The sequence below is a fragment of the Procambarus clarkii genome, chromosome 89 (assembly GCF_040958095.1).
Source record: "Procambarus clarkii isolate CNS0578487 chromosome 89, FALCON_Pclarkii_2.0, whole genome shotgun sequence".
Classification (NCBI taxonomy): domain Eukaryota; kingdom Metazoa; phylum Arthropoda; class Malacostraca; order Decapoda; family Cambaridae; genus Procambarus; species Procambarus clarkii.
Genome location: NC_091238.1, coordinates 5,859,729 through 5,882,914, shown reverse-complemented (window position 1 = coordinate 5,882,914; position 23,186 = coordinate 5,859,729). Strand labels below are relative to the sequence as shown.

At 40.0% G+C, this 23,186-nt stretch overlaps 1 protein-coding gene across 4 annotated transcripts; it reads right to left on the bottom strand.

Moving 5' to 3' along the window:
• Nucleotides 1–1,474: 1,474 nt before the first annotated feature.
• LOC123773438 (deoxyribodipyrimidine photo-lyase) lies at nt 1,475–17,536 on the bottom strand. Of its 4 annotated transcripts, none has more exons than XM_045767201.2 (11): nt 17,417–17,536; nt 14,195–14,420; nt 12,459–12,582; nt 10,325–10,450; nt 9,095–9,297; nt 7,254–7,412; nt 6,738–6,936; nt 5,021–5,213; nt 4,146–4,227; nt 2,689–2,848; nt 1,475–1,830 (listed from the first exon to the last, which is right to left on the bottom strand). In XM_045767201.2, exons 2-11 carry the CDS (start codon nt 14,285–14,287, stop codon nt 1,664–1,666), a joined length of 1,506 nt encoding a protein of 501 aa, XP_045623157.2. In that variant the 5' UTR covers nt 14,288–14,420; nt 17,417–17,536; the 3' UTR covers nt 1,475–1,663. The 4 variants fall into 4 exon arrangements, with proteins under 4 accessions (XP_045623157.2, XP_045623155.2, XP_045623156.2 ...); XM_045767199.2 differs by having other exon boundaries at nt 17,319–17,476; XM_045767200.2 differs by having other exon boundaries at nt 17,282–17,471.
• Nucleotides 17,537–23,186: the final 5,650 nt, after the last annotated feature.

Below are 23,186 nucleotides of genomic sequence, written 5' to 3'. Positions count from 1 at the left end.
ATATGAAACTTACCCATATATGGCACCCCACTGTGTATGCTTACCCATATGCAGCACCCACTGTCCATGGCTTATCCATATACAGCACCCAGTGTATGGCTTATCCATAATGGCACCCACTGCATTGCTTATCATATATGGTACACACTGTGTATGCCTTACCCATATACAGTACACACACTGCATGGCATTTAAATATTCCTTATTTAACTTACCCTGGTGTGGTTTTTCCCATTATAATTCTCTATATTGCACCGCCGTAAAGAATATCAAGGCTTTGTTTATATGACAGCTTTTAGAATGTATTTCCAGGTACAAGTATTGATTTTCAAGGAAATGATTTAACTTGTATATTTACTGAAAAACACTGCAATGGTTTTAAGTAATTCTTTTTATATTTACTTTGCAAAATACTGCATGTTGCACTTCACAGTTTGTTCTGTAAATGTAATTACCTGTACCTAAGTGTAGCTACAGGATGAGAGGTACGTTCGTGGTGTCCCGTCTTCCCAGTACTCTTTGTCATATAACGCTTTGAAACTACCGACAGTTTTGGCCTCCATCATCATCTCACCTAACTCGTTCCAACCATCTACCACTCTGTTTGTGAAAGTGAATTTTCTTATATTTCTTCAGCAGCTTTGTTTAGTTAGTTTAAATCTATGACCTCTTGTCCTTGAAATTCCAGGTCTCAGGAATTCTTCTCGGTCAATTTTATCGATTCCTGTTACTATTTTGTACATAGTGATCATATTGCCTCTTTTTCTTCTATTTTAGGCATATTTAATGCCCCTAACTTCTCTTCATAGCTCTTGTCTTTCGGTTCCGTGAGCCATTTAGTTGCATAGCTTTGCACCTTTTCCAGTTTGATGTGCTTCTTAAGATATGGGCACCACACAACCACTGCATATTCTAGCTTTGGTCTCACAAAGGTCGTGAGAGTGGTAGATTTGAGTGGTAAGCAAGTTTGGGTATGGGTGGTTAGCAAGAGGAATGCATTGAAAGAAAAAGAAGTCAGTCACATCCAGCTACAACTTCAAGACAACATACAATGCAGAACTTGACTATCAACAGATATAATGAGCATGTCAAGTAAAAAAAGGCCAGGAGGTGGGGCATAGAGAGCTAAATCTCACTTTCCAGTAGTTAGGCAAGAACGTTATTTTCAAAATCTTTTTTCCTTCACTCCTTATACAATAAATTTAACCAAAACTTAAATTCTAGATGTCATGGAAATGTGCCCACATATAATTTTTCTAGTACTTAAGGTATGTATTATTCAACTATGACTTTAGTACAGTGCAAGATGTACATTTTTTAACATAATAATGAATTAAGTGATTTTATTGTGACACTAATCCTAGTCCTCTAAATATAGAAGCTCTATAAATTCTCACATTACAAATGATAAATGGATGGGAAAGTCTAAAGACTGAGGCACAATTCCAGTCAAATATGCAAATTAAAAAGCAAAGCAACAATTTATTTTATTCATTATTTTTAAGTACCAGGTACAGTTATATTTTTGAACATGTATAATTAATAATTACAGTTTTGAACTGCAAATTATAACACAAAAATTGAATTTTATTCAAAGAAATACAGCTTCCATTAATGTTTAATGGACTTGTAATAACATTAAGTTGTGCAGTTTCAATGTACATTAACTAGGAGGAATATATTTGTGTTTCTTCCCTCCATACATTGCTACATAATTATCTATACTGAACTTTCTCTTACAACCCTTGTAATTCATGTAGCGGATCTTGCCAAAGACAGGTCTTTCACCCCAGCCTTGATCATGGATGCCACAAATAGACCACATGCAACCTAAAAAGGAAAATGATCGTGAAAACACATAATTTTAACTTATAACTATCTACCCATGGTACTATCTAAAGTCATACCGTCCACTGTGATACTGTCTAAATCGAAACAATTGCTTATCTCACTCTTTTCTGCAGGACTTTTCTGACTCATTACTACGTTATATTTTGCTCTTCACACTGTGCAAAAAGAATTGAGTGAATAATGCAAGGGTGTAATCACAGTAGAGAGGGTGTAATAACAACAGGGAGAGTGTAATCAAAACAGGGAGGGTGTAATTACCACAGTGAGGGTGTAATCACCACTGGGAAGGTGTAATCACCACAGGGATGGGTATAATCATAACAGGGAGAGTGTAATCACAACAGGTGAAAGGAAATATGCCCAACCATTTCTATCTCGCTTGGGGATCAAACATGGAATCCTCTATTGCGAGTCAAGAATGTAAACCACTACAATCCTAGTTCTGTAATTCAGGTGTTCCTTTTCTAATGGTAATATCTATGAATTATTTTCAATGATGTACAGTAGCAACACATTTGGATTTAAGAGGGCTCTGGTCTGTTAATATTAAATAAAATAAAAATTAATTAATAATTACCTAATCTAAGCATATGACTTTAGGCCTAAAGCATACTATTACCTAATCCCAACTTGTAACAACAATCTTAAATATTATCATTACTGAACCCATACACCTGGCTGAGGCCTAAAACCTGTCATAACCTGATCTTGAACACCTGGCTTTAGGCCTGAACTTGTCATAATCTATTCCTAGCACCTGACTTTATGCTTAACTTTTACTATTTCATACCTTTATATTAAACCTGTGTATAGACAGTAATTCAAAATGGGACTCACCCACATATCCACTTGGATCACGTCCATCAAGGCTGTATCTGTCATTGAGATATATTGCTGTTTCCAAGGCTGCTTCTGGAGTAGCTGTCCATTCCAAAATTTTCTTAGCCCAGTACATACGCATGAATCCATGAATCTTTCCTTCAGTTACTAGCTGAATCTGTTAAAATACAACAAATGAGCTAAATATGTTATACCATTATTACTCAAAATGTTTGCACTTCTTTCACAGGAATTTTAGGGAAATTCTTTTGTCTATAACCTCTGTGGGTAATTTCAAGGGTAAAACAAAATCAAGCACTGAGCAAGTGTGAAAAGCACTCACATATTATATGTGCCGGCACACAAAATAGTGACTGCTAGACCAGACTGAGTGTGTAACAAGCACACAAAATAGTGACTGCTAGACCAGACTGAGTGTGTGTAACAAATGTGAGCAGCCAAATTACCATACTGCTTTGAACAACTCGCAAACATCTTGATATCAATCACAAAACAATTCTGTCAAGCAGTCAAAAAGAAGATTACACAGGATCGAAACCATATTTTAAAATACAAAATCAACTAATGCAGCTTCACATTATCCATGCCATGATGATTTTCAGCCATAAGTAAACTGCCTTGTAACTCTGAGCTTTATTATAGATCTGAGCTTTATTATATATAGTCTTGTAATTGGCAATGGTGTAGACAAAGACAATTCCAGTGACACATTCCTGTATAATTAGTATTACAGTATGTTCTACTTGGAAACTTTGGTACAACAACAGTCAATACTGGGTAAGATTACCCTAGAAATGAAATCCACTACAGTTACCCAATACCGTACACGGCAACCTCAAAACGGTAAACTTCACTTCAGCAGATCTCCGATTACAATTCACACTTTGTAGGTGGGATTTACTTACCCACCTTGCCAAACAAGTGTTCAGCAAAGGTGATGTGAGGATTTAATTAGGATGCAGGGCTAGATTTCACAACCTGTGGGAAAGTCAATGGGCCTAGTTCATTTACACCACTTTGAGGTCATGGCCCTACATTTAAAAAATATGATTAAAGGGCTGAATGATAAGAGAAACTGGCAATGAGGGCAAAATCTCTTGACAGTCAGGTTCTCCTGGTAGCTACCTATCATATGATAGGGAAATTTTAATTTCAACTCAATGCAATTTGCCCATACTGTAATGCACGGGAAATAGTAGAGCATGAATGTTAACTCCTTTAATATGGCTCCAAACATATTTTTAACAATTTTTGTAAATGGATACAACACTAAGAGAAATAGTAAGGAGCATTGGGAAAGCTATTGAGGATATTTAAAACAAAATTCTATGGTTCATTTTCATTTTGAATTGGCATGGCTCTCTAATTATAATTTCAAACAGGTAATAACACACATACTATATAAAATATTTTTGAATGCACATATGATGTTTAGCAGACAAACCAAAACAAACCTGAGCAGAGTTCCAAAGTTCATCATGTGTTCGAGCTTCAACAAATGCTTCCCGAGAGTACAAGTATTCTCTCTTGTCTTTTCTGAAAGAGAACAACACTAACCTGTAGTACCCCAAATAAGTTTGATAGAACGAGAACAGTTTATGTAAGTTTGAACAGAATTATAAATCAACCATTGAATGTAATGAAAAGCCCATTTTAAGTGGACGTCTCAGTAGCTCCTCCAGCTTAAGTGCTGGTGGTGCCATAAAGAGCCCCAAGCCTCGTGAAACTCGTGCTAATCTATAGGGAGTCATAATCTGGCTCGCTCTCTCTGAGGCAGGGAAAGAATTGTGTTTTTATTCAAGATGTAGGATGTTTTCTTTTTCCTAAGCTTTCCTGATACTGAATAGATCTCTGATCCTGAAGCATCTTTCCCCCACCACCCAGCCTCATAAAGAGTACCAGATTCTGGTCCTGGCTCCTGGTAGGTCAGCATGGGTCTTAGAGGCCAGCTGCTAGTCTGAAGGCTTGGTTATACTGCAGCAACATGTAGGCTCCAAGGAGCTACTTATAGGGAGCTCGCAGAAAAACCTGTGTATGCAATAAAATGTAGAGAGAGAAACTAAAATGGGTGGAGGAGAAACAATAAAAGGGCAGGAGACTTTTGGTTGGAATAAAATCCCAGGTGCAGCAAATGAACTACACCCTATATAGTTTGTTGGAGCGAGGTCCCACTGTATTCTGTATATACAGTATACTATGTACAAGACAAGCACTGTCTACACACATACATTATTTATGTAAATTATTATATATATTCTTTAAAAAGAATTATTCCTTATTCAACCTAAGAACAATTCAAGTTCTTCAACTTTTTACTGTTCATACTTACTTGTGATCATTTAGAGTTTTTATAGCCCAGCTGTAAGCACCTTCAATATGATCATAGTTCTTCTGATAAAAACAATAATTGTCACACAGTTCGCGTCGCACGACAGCCTCTTCAATAAACACATCCACAGCATCCTTAAATTGTTTCTTATATAATTTTACTTCAAGAACACATCTCTGTGCTGATATTTGACCTGAAATGAATGAAATTTTATAATATATTGTCATTTAAAGGAAATATCACTGTCAATATTTAAGTATTATCTACAGAATATTTACCTGCCTTTCTGTATTTGCAAAGCTTCAATTACAGTACAATGTGTCCCCCTGCTTGAACAGATCAATATGCAGTACTGTATTTTGTGCCCATCCACTAAGCTGAGCTTAAAAGAGTATCAATAAACATGTTTTTTTTAACACAAAAGTAGATGATTTCTGACTCCTATTAGCATGCTGAGAGCTTTCCCTTCCCATAAATGAGACCCATCAGGAGCCAGGACCAAAATTTGTCTCTTTCTATGAGTAGAGGAGAGGGGGAATTTGGGGATCAGAAATCAACTCTAAATCAAGAAAAACCATACCAGAAAGTATAAGCACATCAGAACAAGCATCTGCTCAAAAGGAAATTTGTAACCCTGAGGAAAATTAGAGTTGCAGCAGGGTAAACACCCTATAGCAATTACAGTATTCACCTGACTGCCACCAGATGGCAGTCCAGGCTACTCAAGATCCCAAACAGGCAACCATCTCACAATCACTTGCCTGGTGCAGCCAGGGGGTTTCACCTCTCTCTCTGAGCCCACATTCAGCTTCATGTTTCCAGATAAGTTGTGATTTTCTAAGGATTTTCTATCCTTAGAAAATTTTGTTCAGTGTGAGGTCACTACTTGTTTTTTTACATTTCCTACCTCACATTTATTTGTGTTTTGTGCCATCTGCCTTGCATGTGCCCTGTATTTACATTTTGTTCCAGTTTAATTCTGGGGTTCTCTTTTTGGGCAGCCAACTTACATATCCTTTGCTCTACCAGCTATTTTCTCTGCAGGGTTTGGGTTTCCTCATTTACAAACCCATTCCTCTCAAATCAACTTATTTGCGGGTATTGTATGGATCTGACTGCAAGGCCTGATGATGGGGAGTGATGGCAATTAGCTGGCTATTTTTGTGGCCATGTGCCTAGCTCTGCCTCCTATGTAGTCGGGCCCTGCACTTTAGCCAAGGGTGTGCTTGGGTTACATAACTGATTGTTCTTGGCCATGGCTGTATTTGCCCTACCTTGCTTAGTGGCCAAGATCGATGGGTCAAGTGTTTGTTTAACTGAAACACTTTCCCTCGTCCCTGGGAGATTTTTTTTTTTTTAGGTCTGTGTGTTCATGCAGGCTGTTATGGCTTCCTTGCCTACCTCCATGCTTGATATAGTTGACTGCAGTTTTCAGAATGTGATTTTGTTTTTAGATACCAATGGTCACTTTTGCTGCCTCCATCACTCTGATTGTTGGGTTTGAATCTCTAACGATATCCTGATTGGTATAGTATAATACATTTACATTTATGGAAATCTATTTAACAGACTCACATTTGCTATTAGAAAAAAAAAGACTAAAGATTTGAAGACAAATTAAATCAATGAATAAAGAGAAAAAATGTCAAAGGTTGTTTTTATTGAATTACAAATATATACAGTATAGTACACAAACATTATTTTCTTAGTAACATACCAAAGTGCAGCCAAGGTGAGAGATTACTAAGCGCCTTCTCATTTGGGTCATTCCGTTTAGTAGCATATTTTTTCAGCCGCTTCAGACAAAATTCATTGAGTGTATTCAGTCCTGCCCGTGTTCCAGGAGTTGCCCATTCAACAGGCTTAATAGTCTCATCAACTTCCAGGCTGTTTCTAGCAGCTGTCCAGTCTACAGGCTACAAGATATTTACACATAAAATACATATTACAACTCTCAATAACAACTCAAGAATAATTCAAGTGAGCAGCTAAATTAAAATTTAATGAATTAATTTAAATTTAGTGAAAAGCCTTAATCCAGTGGAACCCCCATTATCTAGATCCCCTTTTTTCCCTGATTCTCAGATTATCAGGACATAGAAATTAATGATTTTGCATCACTATTAACAAAAGCATATCCGGATAACAGGGGTAACTCCTGCTATCCAGAACTTTGTGTGTGTCACACACAAAGTTCACTCCCCTTTACCTCCTCCTCAACTTAATAACTTACCTCTGCCTGATATTTGCTCTTATAAGGATGCTTTGCAACCGGTGGAAATTTTGAGAGGAAGTCGTGGAGTTTGTCATGGATCTTTCTACGAATAGTTTTAGCTGAGTACTCCTGTTTATCTGAAGCAATCCAGCAGGGAACAATGTTGTGTGCATCAACCTGAAATTAAAACATTTCTGAAGGATAACACTTGATTAGAGTTTTTAATATTAACTTAATATTAAAATGGGGAACAAATTTTGATGAGCACATAACAGATGACAAGAAATTTTTTCAGTGTACATTTGTTAAAACAAAATGCAGGGTAGGTAAAATCTGCTATCATACTAATATAATTTAATAATTCATTGTGTTGGGGGGGCAGGAAGCCAGAGTGTATTCATACACGTTTGGCTTTTATCAAGGGTCCCCCCCCCCTCACCAAAGGCCAAATTACTGACCCTGCCCAGGATGCAATCCTACAACAAGCTGACTCACTCCTGATTACCTACAGGATCTACTAGGTGAACAGAGGCATTAGGTGAAAGGAAATAAAGGGCCACGGCCTTAGAAACATACAGGGCAGCCATACTATGAGCCACTGAAATAACCTATGTGCAAAAAAAAAAATCGTTGAATGTAATGAAACGCCATTTTCTGGGTGAGACCCGGAGGCTCCACGGAGCTTACTAGGCTGATATATTAATGTTAGACTTTGGCATCAGTCATGTGTATGGAGTTCTGTGGGCATACCGGGGACCACGAGCCAGAACCTGGCCCCCCTCAAGGAGGCATGGGGGAGCAATGGCCTATAGACACCCCCTGTGTGGTTGGAAGCATTCTATGTCTGCCGTCGACCGGGTCAGGCACCCAGAAAGGTAAGCATCCCAAAACAAACCTCTATTCTGGTGAAAATATTGCTAACAAAAGCCTTTCAAGTGAACAGAACTCCCCTAAAAGAAACGAGCAAACGAGCATGGCTATTTGGTCCGGCATCTGTCAACACACGATGCTCAACTTTGCTGACACTGAGGTATGCAGGACAATTCTTGTGTTCTCCTCAAATGTTTCACCGATTGTTTATCACTTATTTCTCTATTTACAAGAGTATGTGTGTTGAATAACTTGATAAATCACATAATTCCCATAACATATGATAGTATTTCAAATGATAATTGGTTTACCTGGTATATTTCATGATAACCGTATAAAGTAGTGAAAGGCATGTAAACAATGTAAAATTGTGTTGGGTCTAGGTGAAGACACATGGCCTAAGTGACACCATATGGGTGAGCGTATATATTGAAACAAAGGCATAAGCCACCAATGTGCCTTCCAAAGATGACGGAAGGCTCTTAGTACACACAACGCATGATAATGGTTCAATTTATGATTAGTTCACCTGGTATACCTCATTACAGCCATTCGAAGTCGTGAAACCACATTCACATCATACATATCATGTAATTATGGTGGAATTTTATACAATGACAATGGCCGCATTCGCCTAGTAACATTCGTGATGATAACCACATTCACATAGTAACATAATCAGGAAACGATAGCAAGATATTTTTCATGGGTCAAGGTGAACTCCATTACATCCACAGAGAGCTATTATATCTTTATTTTCATCATACATGTAAAACCCAGACAATAATCACCTCTGTCTAAGGGTTAAAAATCACAGACAAACTAGCCAAGAAGTGTAGCAATAACATAGCAATACAGTACAAACAAGTATGTATGCAATACCTGATTTTGCATAACTACTTTACAAGAGAATCCAGATCATCATCACTGTTTCCTATAATATAACTATTACATCTCGGCAATAGAGACAAAAATATAATCGAACATACCTTACACATTGGTATGTTTTTTGGAATGGCCTCTTTAACATCTTTAAGCCATTGCTGAGGTACTTGAAGTGGAGAGAAATCTGTGACTAGGCCACCAATTTCATGCTTTGTGATGAACTGTGGGAGAACGTCCTCTGCCTTACCAAGGAGAAGGTGAAACTCAATATCCAAATTCTGGCATTCACTTGCAACTTCTTCTAGGCCTAAGAATACACAATTGCATTATTAACTAGTAAAATACTACTGTAGTCACGTTTCACAATAACTTCTCGGCAATCCCCTAACCTCCGTTATGTACATTAATTGTATCTTTAAATAATTGGTCTTGTATATGGTGTATCTGTGGACCTTTTCAATAGTCTTTGCCCTATCACAGCCATCCCGAGGACCAGCCTTCCCTGGAGAATGTCTGGTCAATTTAAGCTGTTTGCCTTCATAGCCTACAAAACCATCTAGTTATCACTGCTAGGCTAATTTGGTAACTCCAGCAGAAACTTGGTAATTTCTCTAGAATGCAAAGAAACAAAATTAAATTTTAACTAACCAAGTTAATCAGTGATATTCCATTATATTGCTGTACTGTAAATGCCTTGAACATATCAAAGATTTTATTTCTGGGACAGATTTCTCAGCTGCTTAACTCTGGCTGACATTGAAACATTGTGAGCAAAGGATCAGAGATCAACCACAAAACTGGGGAAACCCCACTAGAAAGTATAGGCTCAACAAAATATGTGATTACATGAAGGGAATAGAAACCCCTAGGTAAATATTGTGTTGAATGTAATGGAATTCCCTTTTCTGGTGGTTTGCTCAGTAGCTCCCTGTGCTATAGCAATGGAGGAAATAATAAAGACCATCTGTGATGACATTCAACAAGCCCCAAATAACAACTGCCCAGATAACTAAATCCAAGAGTGAGACGACACTTCTGAAACACAGCAAGTATAAGACCTACAATACTTGGTACAAAGACCAAAGTCACTTGTTATGATACTCTTCAGTCATATTTCTCAGTGTATGTGGTAAGTGATTAAAATATATGAGAGCCAATTCATTAAAAAATTTTAAGTATCTTTTAAAAAATTTATTGCTTGAATACATCTGAAGTATTTGGAAATGATTCTGTATGCAAGTACTGTACTGGTATCTATTTATGGAAAGAGAGCTCCTAGATGAAGCAAGACATAAGGACTACAAAATACAACAGTAAACCTAAAAATAAATTACCTTTTAGCATGAAATCGTAATGGCGTATTGTGGCTTCAAGAAACTTCGGAACCAAGCAGAATGCCACATGTAGTGACAATTTGTTTTTCAGTGCCAGTCGCTGTGCAAACAACATTGCCCAATTATCTTGAGAAGAAACAAATAATGTCAGTAGATGAAATAGAGCATATACTGTAGTCAAATAAAACTCCTTTCTGAGCAGTCTCTCAGTTGCTTCCCCAAGCCAGGACCATGGGTCTACCCTAAACACTGCCAGCAAACCAGGTTCTAGACAACTTTAAGGCCCACAGTGATTGAACATTACAAACTCTCTTGTCATTTGGTATAAAGGTAGGGAGGTAGTGAAGAATAAACCTTAAACCATGACCAAAACACCTCTTTCTATAGTACAAAAGACCACACCAAAATCCTTTAACACCCCTTTTAACCCTTTCACTGCAGCACATAATGAAACCTTTTTGGTCAGTGGTTACAAAATTAGGTAAAAAAAAATTATATATTTTGTTTCATATTTATTACTATATTTCTACTAAGAAAAAACCAGAGTTGAATGTAATGAAATGCCAGTTTCTGGGCGAGATCCGGAGGCTTCCCGGAGCTAACCGGGCTGATATCAATGTATTAGACCCTGGTATCAGTCAATGCACATGGAGTTCTAGGCCTACCGGGGACCACAAGCAAGAACCAGTCCCCCCTCAGAGAGGCACGAGGAGCAATGGCCTTTAGAAACCCTTGTGTGGTTAGAAGCATTCTATGTCTGCCATCAACTGGGTCAGGCACCCAGAAAGGTAAGCACCCCAAAACAAACCCCTATTCTGGTGAAAATATTGCTACTGAAAGCCGAACTAGTGGACAGAACTCCCCAAATGAAATCGAGCAAACTAGCATGATGTCAACACGTCACCGTGCTGCTGTCTGTGTAATCCCCCCTCCCTGGGAGGGGGAAGGGGGAGCCCCAGACCCCCACGCCGGCTATCCACCCTGCAGTTCTGAGGCTGGAATGTCAAAAACCATGAAAACTGCTGACCAGAGGGAGGGAGGGATGCCGGTGAGCCTCTGGGTCTCACCCAGAAACTAGCATTTCATTACACTCAATGCTGGTTTTCTGGGAGGGAGTCCCTTTGGCTACCCGGAGCTACTTACCCAAAGACAACACAAAAGAGACTTACCCAGGAGGTGGTCGGCCCTCGCTCCTTAATGCAAAGTCAAGAGAACTGACTGTAACCGCCGACTCAGGGCGACACAGGCCCAACCAGGCCTAGGAACACTGACAAGGTAACAAGCGGGCAGGACCCTGTTCGACTTCCAAAAACCCTGTGCCCGTATGTCAGCCCAAGACATGTTATCAAAAATGGCAGCCAATGCAGCAAACTTATGAACGTCGTGGGCACGAGGATAGACCGCAGACTGGTTGGACCAAATAACCCTGCGGACAGCCTGGAAGACCCAAACCCTGGAACAGGGAAGAAGGGAAACCAGGTCAACACATAATGCATCCCTAGACACAGAAGCCTCCTCAGCTACTGGTTAGCCTACTAGTCCTCAGTAGGCTAACCAGAACTATTTGCGACTGATGTGACTTTTTAGCATGAAGTAATCTCGGGAAGATAGCATCAGAGAGCCACCAAGGCTCCTCCAGAAATTGGAGTTTCGTTACATTCAACACTAGGTTTTAGAGTCTCCATTATACAACAGAAAACAGGACCAATGAAATCAATACCAGTCCATGCATGTTCCTTAAGCATAGAATATTGTCATATAGATAATAAATAAGCATTTCAATGATTATTTGACTACGTTATTTTCCATAATAGTATTATGGCAAGACAATTTGTGAAGTTCATTGTCATGTTGGAGCTTAGAGTTGGCTATAGCCTGACTTGTGGGCAATGTTCTGGGTGGACCAATACTTCTGGTTAGGGAAGATCTTTCTGCTAGAAGAGCCATGAGCAGAAAACATACTGCATGTATGTATAAAATTATTTAAAGTAAAATTTGTTATGAACATAAGAATAAAAGAACCTGCAGAAGGCCTACTGTTCCATATGAGGTGGTTCCTAGTTATATTTACCCAAAGTCATTCATATACATGTCTAATCTAACCGATAATAGTTCTAAATACCTTAAAACACACCTTGAACTCTTTGATCACGAGACATCCAGTACACAATACCATCACAGTCAGGAACTTCTTCTGCTTTGCTGATCATCTTAACACGTTTTTTGTTAAATTCAAAATCCATGACATTTTCTGCCACCTACCAATATTTAAAAAAGTGTACATTTAATAATATTCAGCTTTGGTTAGATGTTTAAACATTTATATGTACAGTATCCAGCAGCCTATTTTGTATTGGACATTAGATACTTCAACATAACCTTAATTTATTAAACTATATACTTATTGACCCTTAAGGGCTTCTATGAAAAGGCATCAGAAAAAAGACCAAATGATTTCCCATTGTTGGGGACAAAAAGAATGTTAGACTTATCGAGATCCCCCTTTGTCCAACAACCGACCTTCCCCCAGATGCAACCCACACCACTTGCAAAATTCCAAGATACCTATATACTGCTAGGTGAAAAGAGCATTAGGTGTTAGGAAACATTCCCAAACATCCCATCTAGTTGTTTGATGTCGCAATAAGAGCCAATCCTACTTAATGATGGGCATGGAAATCGACCCAACCCACCTATGGCACTCCTCACAAACTCATAAATCATAATGGAAAGTTATGCGAGGCTAAATGAAAGCACATGGCCCCAACCTCGAGTTGGGGCCAAGCAGACGCTTGGGACTAGCCTCTCCCAAACTTTGCAGGGTGATTTGTGACTGAATGGCAAGTGGGTTGAGGTCGATTCCCATGCTTCACTTTAAGAAGGATCAGTTCCTATTCTAAATCCCAGTGACTCCGATGAAGTATAAAAGGCAGGCTTGATTGTCCAAAAAGTGTTTTCCAATCCAATTCTTGGTTGTAAATGCATTGAATCAATGTAGGTAACAATGATTCAATGCCGATATAATTGTTTCACAGTCAATGATACCAATTCAATGTCAATAATGTTGATTTAATGTCGATAACATTAATTCAACATCGATAATGTTATTATTTAACATTGATAACATTAATTAAACATCAATAACATTGATTCAACATTGATAACATTGAGTCAACATTACTCAAGCATGTTTTGCTCAATGGGAGAGAGAACAGGAGGAATAAATGGAGAGAAAGAATAAGAGGGAGAATGAGAGGGAGGGAAGGAGAATGGAATGGAGACTGTGATATGGAGATCGAGAGGGATGGGGAATGAAAGGGATAATGGTAGAGAGGGCAGGAGAATGGGAATGAGGGAGGGAGAGAGAGAGAGAGAATCAGTTGGAAGAAAAGAGAGAGAGAGAGAGAACGTGGTCACTGCCGATACCCTCCCTGATATATATATGGGTGACATGTAATTCACAGATTAAATAAATTCTTTTAAATTCATGATAAGAATGATTATAAAAGTAAAACAGTGTGCCTATTCATTTATAAAAATTAATCAATCAGTAAATGGAATTCTGTCATGCTATTAAATTTGTCACTGAGGTTATATCCACATTCTTTCTTTCCTTCCCTACCCTGGCCCTCCTCCGTCATGTATGTTTCCAACCTGTTTTCCTGCATTTTGGTACCTCCTGTTGCCAGCACTGGTTCCCTCTACCACTTACCTACCACCTTCACACTCTTAAATTATATTCACCCCCATTCTGAGTAAGTTGCAATCCAAGCTCTCATAATACATATCCACAAAATGTTCACAATAAAAAACTGTTATTAATTTATCAAATGTTTCCTATTTTAACTATAAACTTAAGCAGTAAATTACCTCTTTTCTGCCTTTTTCCAAACGAAATTCTATTTCAGTGGCATCACCAGTCTTGAGTTTCTTTGGTTGTGGGTCACCATCAGAGGAAGACATAGCTGTGAAGTTTGCAAAGTTTCTCAACCTCACAATCCAAGAAGTTGAAGTCCTCAGTGTTAACCAAGTGACACCAGCAATGTTGCAGGGAGCAGAAGACTACAAATGAAATTAACTTTACAACTCCAAACACCTGAAAAGTATGTAACCAACATTAAGTTGATGCATTTATAAAATCAGATATATGTAAAACTTTAGTCCAATAATGTTTGCTTTTAAATTTATGTACAACTGAAATTAAATATCTATTCAAAAGTTACATTCATTAGAAAATAACAGATCCAAGCACACCTACTTTTAACCACCCCCCCCTAACTATGCACCTAAAATTAAATAGATATCCTGGTATGCATGAAACAAATGTTCTTTCTATATTAAAAACATTGCTTGCTGATGTCGGTGAAAAAATAAATTCTTCTAATTTTAATCTGGTATAGTAAGGTGAAGAAAGGTCAATGACATAATGTTTTAAGGTACAGTATAATTTTCAAGTTAAATTTACGTAATAGATTCTTCATCACTAAGACCTTCCAGGCCCATGAAAGTCCTTGCAACTTAGCATGGCATCATAGATCCTAGCTTGTATCAGTCAGTGGATGGTGATGCACCAAATATGGTGCCCATCTTTTTTTTATGGCCCTGGAAGAAAACTAAAGATTTCAGTTTTGTTTTTTCCAATATGGCAAAGAATTGCCATAGGTGTCTAGTATCAAATAACACCTACATAGAATCAGTTAGATGTTTAAATTTTACAGGGCATATCTTATCTCCCACAGGCACCTGGATCATAGGTAGGTATCGCTTGAGGGAGACGAGAACAATTTAAGGGTTAAAAACTATACAATTAGCTTTATTTCTTACTTTTTATTTATATTTAAATATGTTAGCTAATGTTTCTTAAAATTAAATATTATTCTCAAATGTTTTACTGTATAGTATATGCAGTATAGGTTGAGCATTGAACTGTATTTCATTAGGACAGAAGTTCCATTTTTTTATGTTCTAAATGTATGGTTTGTTAGCATAGATTTAGCCAGGTTTCAGCTATATCAAGATATATTTCTTGTGAGATGTTCATGATTTACCTCTTGCTTTCTCATAGGTAGGGAAAGGAAGCTTGTTAGGCTTATCAAAGTCTTCCTAGGCCAACTGCTGACCTTCCCCAGGATGCAACCCTCAGCAGTTGTCTTACTTCCAAATACTGGTACAGTGGCACCGTGACTTACGATTGCCCCGACTTACAATAATTTCGAGTTACAATATAAATTTGATCGGAAAATGCGACTTGACTTACGATATTTGTTGATACACATTCGGGTCGACCAAGTGCATGATTCCCGGTCGCGTGGGCCGACCTGCCTCAGTTTACTAGAGCCGCTTGCTTAGTGACAATCTCGCTTTTAAGAAATTCTATTTTTTTTGGTGAATTTTTGCTTTTTGAACATAAAACTGATTATTATATATCATGCCATGGGTCCCAAGAAAGTCAGTGGTAAGGTTCAACATATGAAAACATATGTGAAGATGACCATAGAGGCAGTACAGAATATCCCTTCCTCAAAAATTAAGAAAATGTGTGCAGCATGGGAAGAACTGCAAACTTTTGCTAAAACTACTCACCTAAATCACCTCCTCCAACGGCAGTAAGCCGTTGCCTTAACCTTTTCAATGACACTGTGATGCATCACTACAGACAAATGTTAAAACAAAGGGAAAAACAAGTGTCGCTAGACAAATTTTTAGTGAGACAAACTGGCAGTGAACCACAACCAGGTCCTAGTGGTACGCAGGCAAAATGTAAGGGGGTGTACCCCAGAGAAATCATCATTGCCTGATGTTATAATGGAAGGGGACAGGCAACCAGTGAATATATACATGTAAATAAATAATTAAATAAATGTTTATTCAGGTAAAGTACATACATACAAGAGGTTTTACAAAAATTGATAGATTTCTAGATAGAGCTAGTACATACAATGCCTAAAGCCACTATTACGCAAAGCGTTTCGGCCAGGAAATGTTAGGCTTATATGAAGATCTGCCCTAAAAGGTTCCGTTACTGACCCCCCAGAATGCAACCCCACAACAAGCTGACTGACTCCTGGCTACCTATTTACTGCTAGGCAAACAGGAGCATTAGGTATCAGGAAATGCATCCAACCATTTCTGTCCCACCCAGGATTCGAACCCCAGAATTCCTGATTGTGATTCGGGAATGAACCCAACTGTACTACTGGGACCCTAAACAGACATCGGCTGCTACGGGTTTGGACAGGACGTACTTTTCTGTAGACCACACAGAAAAATAAATGAATAGATCTGTGAATGCACGATGGTGGTGTCCAGCATGAGCCTCCCCCACCATCAGCTTGGAAGGCATGCATGGAGTGTGTCTTTTGCTGCTAGGTGAACAAAGGCATCAGGTGAAAAAAAAACGTGCCCAACCGTTTGTTCCTCCTGAGGAGTAGGAGGAACAAGTCTGGGATCCTCAACTGTGAGGTGAGAACCTAGACACCTATGGGTGGTATCTGGTGTCATTACACATGCTGTCAATTTTGGGGACATATAACATCACAGTGTAGAAATAAGAGTCCTTACAAAGTCACTATAACACACATGGGCTTGCATGCCCATAAAACAGCAAACTCTAACTACAAAAACATGGACAGATAGGAACTCAAATGTACTTAAAACCAACGTAACGTTTAGATAAAGGGACATTAACCAGAGTCCAGTTAAATGTACTTAAAACCAAGGTAACGTTTAGATCAAGGGACATTAACCAGAGTCCAGTTCCTAGACGTAATGTGTGACTGTAGGTTAATTATTAATTTCATCCTTCCCTCCATTATCCATAGGATGGGTCCATAATAAAGTAACTAAAGTCTTCCTATTATTTTATCAGCATCATAAAAATGGTCAGAATATTACTATCCCACAAATTCATTAATTAATGCCATGTGCATGAGACAAAGTTCAACAAGAATTATATACCTGGGAATAAAGAGGTGGTATGGGTGTAATAGCGCACCTTCAGGTCCCACACGTGGTCCAGTGAAGGGTCAACACCAAGATAAGGATGACTCAAAGACAAGTTATTTAAAGTAGCCGTAGTGTACAGCTCCCTACCTCAGAGCTGACGCCATGAGCTACGTCCTGTCCCAACCCGTAGCTGCCGACGCCTGCCTCATCCCGCCTGGTGGGGGTTATGGTGTCCCCTTCTTCCCTACCCACCCACCCCAACCCTACAGGAACCCCACCCCCGCCTGGCCTTGGCTGTTATGCTGCTCCTGCCACCCATCCCACCCTGCCTGGCCTTGGCTGTTATGCTGCTCCTGCCACCCATCCCACCCTGCCTGGCCTTGGCTGTTATGCTGCTCCTGCCACCCATCCCACCCTGCCTGGCCTTGGCTGTTATGCTGCTCCTGCCACCCATCCCACCCTGCCTGGCCTTGGCTGTTATGCTGATCCTGCCACCCATCCCACCCAGGCCTGGTCTTGGCTGTTATGCTGCTCCTGCCACCCATCCCACCAGGCCTGGCCTTGGCTGTTATGCTGATCCTGCCACCCATCCCACCCAGGCCTGGTCTTGGCTGTTATGCTGCTCCTGCCACCCATCCCACCCAGGCCTGGCCTTGGCTGTTATGCTGCTCCTGCCACCCATCCCACCCAGGTCTGGCCTTGGCTGTTATGCTGCTCCTGCCACCCATCCCACCCTGCCTGGCCTTGGCTGTTATGCTGCTCCTGCCACCCATCCCACCCAGGCCTGGCCTTGGCTGTTATGCTGCTCCTGCCACCCATCCCACCCAGGTCTGGCCTTGGCTGTTATGCTGCTCCTGCCACCCATCCCACCCAGGCCTGACCTTGGCTGTTATGCTGCTCCTGCCACCCATCCCACCCTGCCTGGCCTTGGCTGTTATGCTGCTCCTGCCACCCATCCCACCCTGCCTGGCCTTGGCTGTTATGCTGCTCCTGCCACCCATCCCACCCTGCCTGGCCTTGGCTGTTATGCTGCTCCTGCCACCCATCCCACCCTGCCTGGCCTTGGCTGTTATGCTGCTCCTGCCACCCATCCCACCCCTGCCTGGCCTTGGCTGTTATGCTGCTCCTGCCACCCATCCAACCCAGGCCTGGCCTTGGCTGTTATGCTGCTCCTGCCACCCATCCCACCCAGGTCTGGCCTTGGCTGTTATGCTGCTCCTGCCACCCATCCCACCCAGGCCTGACCTTGGCTGTTATGCTGCTCCTGCCACCCATCCCACCCTGCCTGGCCTTGGCTGTTATGCTGCTCCTGCCACCCATCCCACCCTGCCTGGCCTTGGCTGTTATGCTGCTCCTGCCACCCATCCCACCCTGCCTGGCCTTGGCTGTTATGCTGCTCCTGCCACCCATCCCACCCAGGCCTGGTCTTGGCTGTTATGCTGCTCCTGCCACCCATCCCACCCAGGCCTGGCCTTGGCTGTTATGCTGCTCCTGCCACCCATCCCACCCAGGTCTGGCCTTGGCTGTTATGCTGCTCCTGCCACCCATCCCACCCAGGTCTGGCCTTGGCTGTTATGCTGCTCCTGCCACCCATCCCACCCAGGTCTGGCCTTGGCTGTTATGCTGCTCCTGCCACCCATCCCACCCAGGTCTGGGCTTGGCTGTTATGCTGCTCCTGCCACCCATCCCACCCTGCCTGGCCTTGGCTGTTATGCTGCTCCTGCCACCCATCCCACCCAGGCCTGGCCTTGGCTGTTATGCTGCTCCTGCCACCCATCCCACCCAGGTCTGGCCTTGGCTGTTATGCTGCTCCTGCCACCCATCCCACCCTGCCTGGCCTTGGCTGTTATGCTGCTCCTGCCACCCATCCCACCCAGGTCTGGGCTTGGCTGTTATGCTGCTCCTGCCACCCATCCCACCCAGGTCTGGCCTTGGCTGTTATGCTGGTCCTGCCACCCATCCCACCCAGGTCTGGCCTTGGCTGTTATGCTGCTCCTGCCACCCATCCCACCCTGCCTGGCCTTGGCTGTTATGCTGCTCCTGCCACCCATCCCACCCAGGTCTGGCCTTGGCTGTTATGCTGGTCCTGCCACCCATCCCACCCAGGTCTGGCCTTGGCTGTTATGCTGCTCCTGCCACCCATCCCACCCAGCACCCCTCTACTGGCACCACCACCCCGGAGAGGACATTCAAATCAAATCAAATCAAATGTTTATTCAGGTAAAAGTACATACATACATAGAGGATTAGTTACAAACATAATGTTGGATTTATAAGACAGAGCTAGTACATACAATACCTAAAGCCACTAGCACGCATAGCGTTACGGGCAAGGTGAGGTGGGGAAAAAATATAGTCAGTATCTTGCTTATGAATAAGTGCATATGTGACATAAGAATTTATTGTGAATATTTGAGCTTACCTTGAAAAGCTGAATAGAAGACTACAACCTAACCTAACCTTCTTAGTATGTTAAGATATTACAATTAGTACAGAACCTATACCTATACCTTGAGGATACCTTGAGGTGCTTCCGGGGCTTAGCGTCCCCGCGGCCCGGTCGTCGACCAGGCCTCCTGGTTGCCGGACTGATCAACCAGGCTGTTGGACGCGGCAGCTCGCAGCCTGACGTATGAGTCACAGCCTGGTTGATCAGGTATCCTTTGGAGGTGCTATATTGATATTAGTTTTATCAAAATAATAAAACAAAACTAAAATATTTAAATAAATTGTAAAGTAACTCAGGATATTGTCAAATTTTGTATAAAATCTCTATTCTTTAATAAAACTGAGAGAAAAAGTTAGTGCCTTGAAAAAAATATGGCTTGAAATATGTCATATATACTTATTTATAATCAAAATAGTGACTGTAAGCAATAAGTCATATATGTGCTGTCTTGTACGAGAGCAAGTTGAAAAAAAAACACTTAAACTTAATAGTAATTGAGCTTAAAGTATAAATTGCGTTAAAAGAAAAAAATAAAAGATAAAAAAAGGGTAGAAACATGGTAGAAAATAGCCAATATACAAAAACTGTGTCAACCAAATTATTAGCACACCCTCCGTCACTATGTGATGGAGTGCGAAAAGATAAGTGAATTTAGAGACAATTCTATAACCAATGTTCCAGCGATGTGTATATATTTCATTCAAAATGATCTGCTACCAGAAATTTTAGCCAAATATCCCCAATTTGCTAACTGGAGGTAGTAACTAAGTGATTGTAACCTATCGCCCGATAGGTTACAAAATGCCCGAAACGCCCGAAATATGCCCGAAATGCTTTGCGTAATAGTGGCTTTAGGCATTGTATGTACTAGCTCTACCTATAAGTCAACCAATCTTTGTAAAAATTTATTGTATGTATGTACCTTACCTAAATAAAATATTATTATTATATTATTATCCACCGCTGCCCACTGGATGGGGGGCGGTGTGCAGGACAAACATATAAATTTTGACACTAGCTCTCCACATATGTCAGTTGCTTAATTTAGAACCTGTACTTGAGGTCGATCTCGAACCCATTGTTGATGTGACGACTTATATTGAATTTTGTAACTAGCTCATCAAGATTGTAACTTGCTTAGCTAAATGAATTGTGGGGTTCAGTCCCTGAGCCCATTATGTGCCTCTGTAACCCTTTCCACTACCGCCCACAAGATGGGTATGGGGTGCATAATAAATGAACTAAACTAAAAAAACTAACTAATCTACAAGTTGGACAACAAACAGCATTGTTTAAAAAATATAGAATATAGTTGTGCATTAATTGGCTAGCCAATTAATGCACAACTATATTCTACCCACCTCAAGACCCCGAACCAATATGGAAGCAGCAAGTGGAAGTATGGGCCAATTGGCCTTCTGCAGTTCCCATTGTTCACCCATTGTTCAGTGTTCTGTCTTGTGTTTGTCATAACCTCATCCAAAACTTTGTACCACATCACCTTACCCAAAATGAGTATAAGTTCGATGAATCTGTGTGTAAATTCTAGCTTGTATCTTGTAACTTTATCATTACCTAGCCTCAGAACTTTACATTTATTGAATTGATTACCAACTTGGACTGCCTTTGAGCAGCCTGAGGGCAGCAATATCCCAGGAACAACAACCAAATTTCGGAGACTTGAGGCAAAGTGAAATTCACACCAGTTACTCCATCTATCATCATTCTATTATGCAGGAAGAACCGCACGTCTATGGGTCATCCAATAAGGTTAGCAGACTTCTAGATGTTACCACTGCTAGGCTTAGGCTCGGCTACAAGTACCTCTGGGAATTTGCAACATCTACTGATGTAGATTTTATTAAATGTAAACTCTGTCAGCAGAACTACTCGCATACTTTGCGTCATTGTATAATGGAATGTGAAAAAAATCGCGGAATTTAGAGATAACACCATCAATAGTGTCCAAGAAATGTGTAAGTACTTCATTCATAATGATGTGCTGCCCGAAATCTTAGCGAAGTATCCAAAATTTGCTTACTGTAGGTAATGCATGCACATGACTGTAAAGCTGCCGCCCAGTTGGGTGGGTGTGCAGAAAGACTAGTAACTGTGTGACTCACTATAGATGTAAAGTGCCTTGTATAGTGACTGTTGTGAGCCTCTTGTAATGTCACTTGTGACACCTCTTTGTGTCACTTGTGACACCTCTTTGTGTCACTTGTGACACAAAGATTATTGATGTGTGTATTTGTGTGGGTGATTAGATATGTATGTGTATGTATATGTGTATACGTATATATATATGTACATGTATGTATGAGGGTGTGTACATGTGTATACAACATTGATAATTTTGTAACTAGCGTCAAACATTGTTATTTGCTTAGCTAAACGAACTAGAGGGTTCAGTTCCTGTTCAGTTCCTGAACCGATTATGTGCCTCTGTAATCCTTTACACCCATAGGATGGGTATGGGGTGCATAATAAAGAAAGAAATTGAATTATAATTATGACTTATAATTAATTAAAATTAATTAAAATTAATTATATAATTATGACCGTTGTATATATGACTGTTGTATATAATATATATATATTATATATATATATATATATATACTCTTCTATTATATATATGTATATTACATATATATATTATATATATATATATATATATATATATATATATATATATATATATATATATATATAATATATATATGTAATATACATATATTTATACTTTCCTAAATTCCATTCATTTTTCTGTGCAATTTTATATAAATATACGGGATTTTAGTGCCTCATGGCGCATGTATAATTAAAGGAACTATTGAGAATATTAATGCTGATGATGCTAATTCGTTAATTAATGCTGTATATTTATTGTAAAGGAAAAATCCGCACAGAATGTAACCACAGCCCTCTTGAAAAATATGAACTGATTGGAGTGTATTGCAGTAACATTTTGCACAGATCTTGAAGAATTCGTTTTCTTATAAGTTAGAAAAAAGTTTATAAAGTCTACAAATACCTGGATGATGAGATCGGGCACATTGTGTCTTCGGGAGTGCCAACCTTATGTGTGCAAATGTGTCACTTCACTACGCTTATTTATTACGCGTTAGATATACTACTTTTTACTATAAATTGCCTGGTAATTTATTTTTAAATCTCTATGTGTAACAATTATGGACATTTAATAGCTTTTAAAATTCTTTTCACCTATTTAAGAGACAAACAATATTGGCTAAGTTAATTTTCACATTGGTCGTGTAGCGTGGATTAAATGACATTAAATGTATACAACAATATATTTAGCGTGTATTTTCTCTTTCAATGCAATTCAGAATAACTAGATGAATATATATAAACCCTTGTGAGTTTGTTTGTTTATTTTGAGTAAAGTGTGTGAAGGCGTGTGGTGTTGGCAGCCCTGCGGGCTTGTTTGAGGTGAGGGAAGAG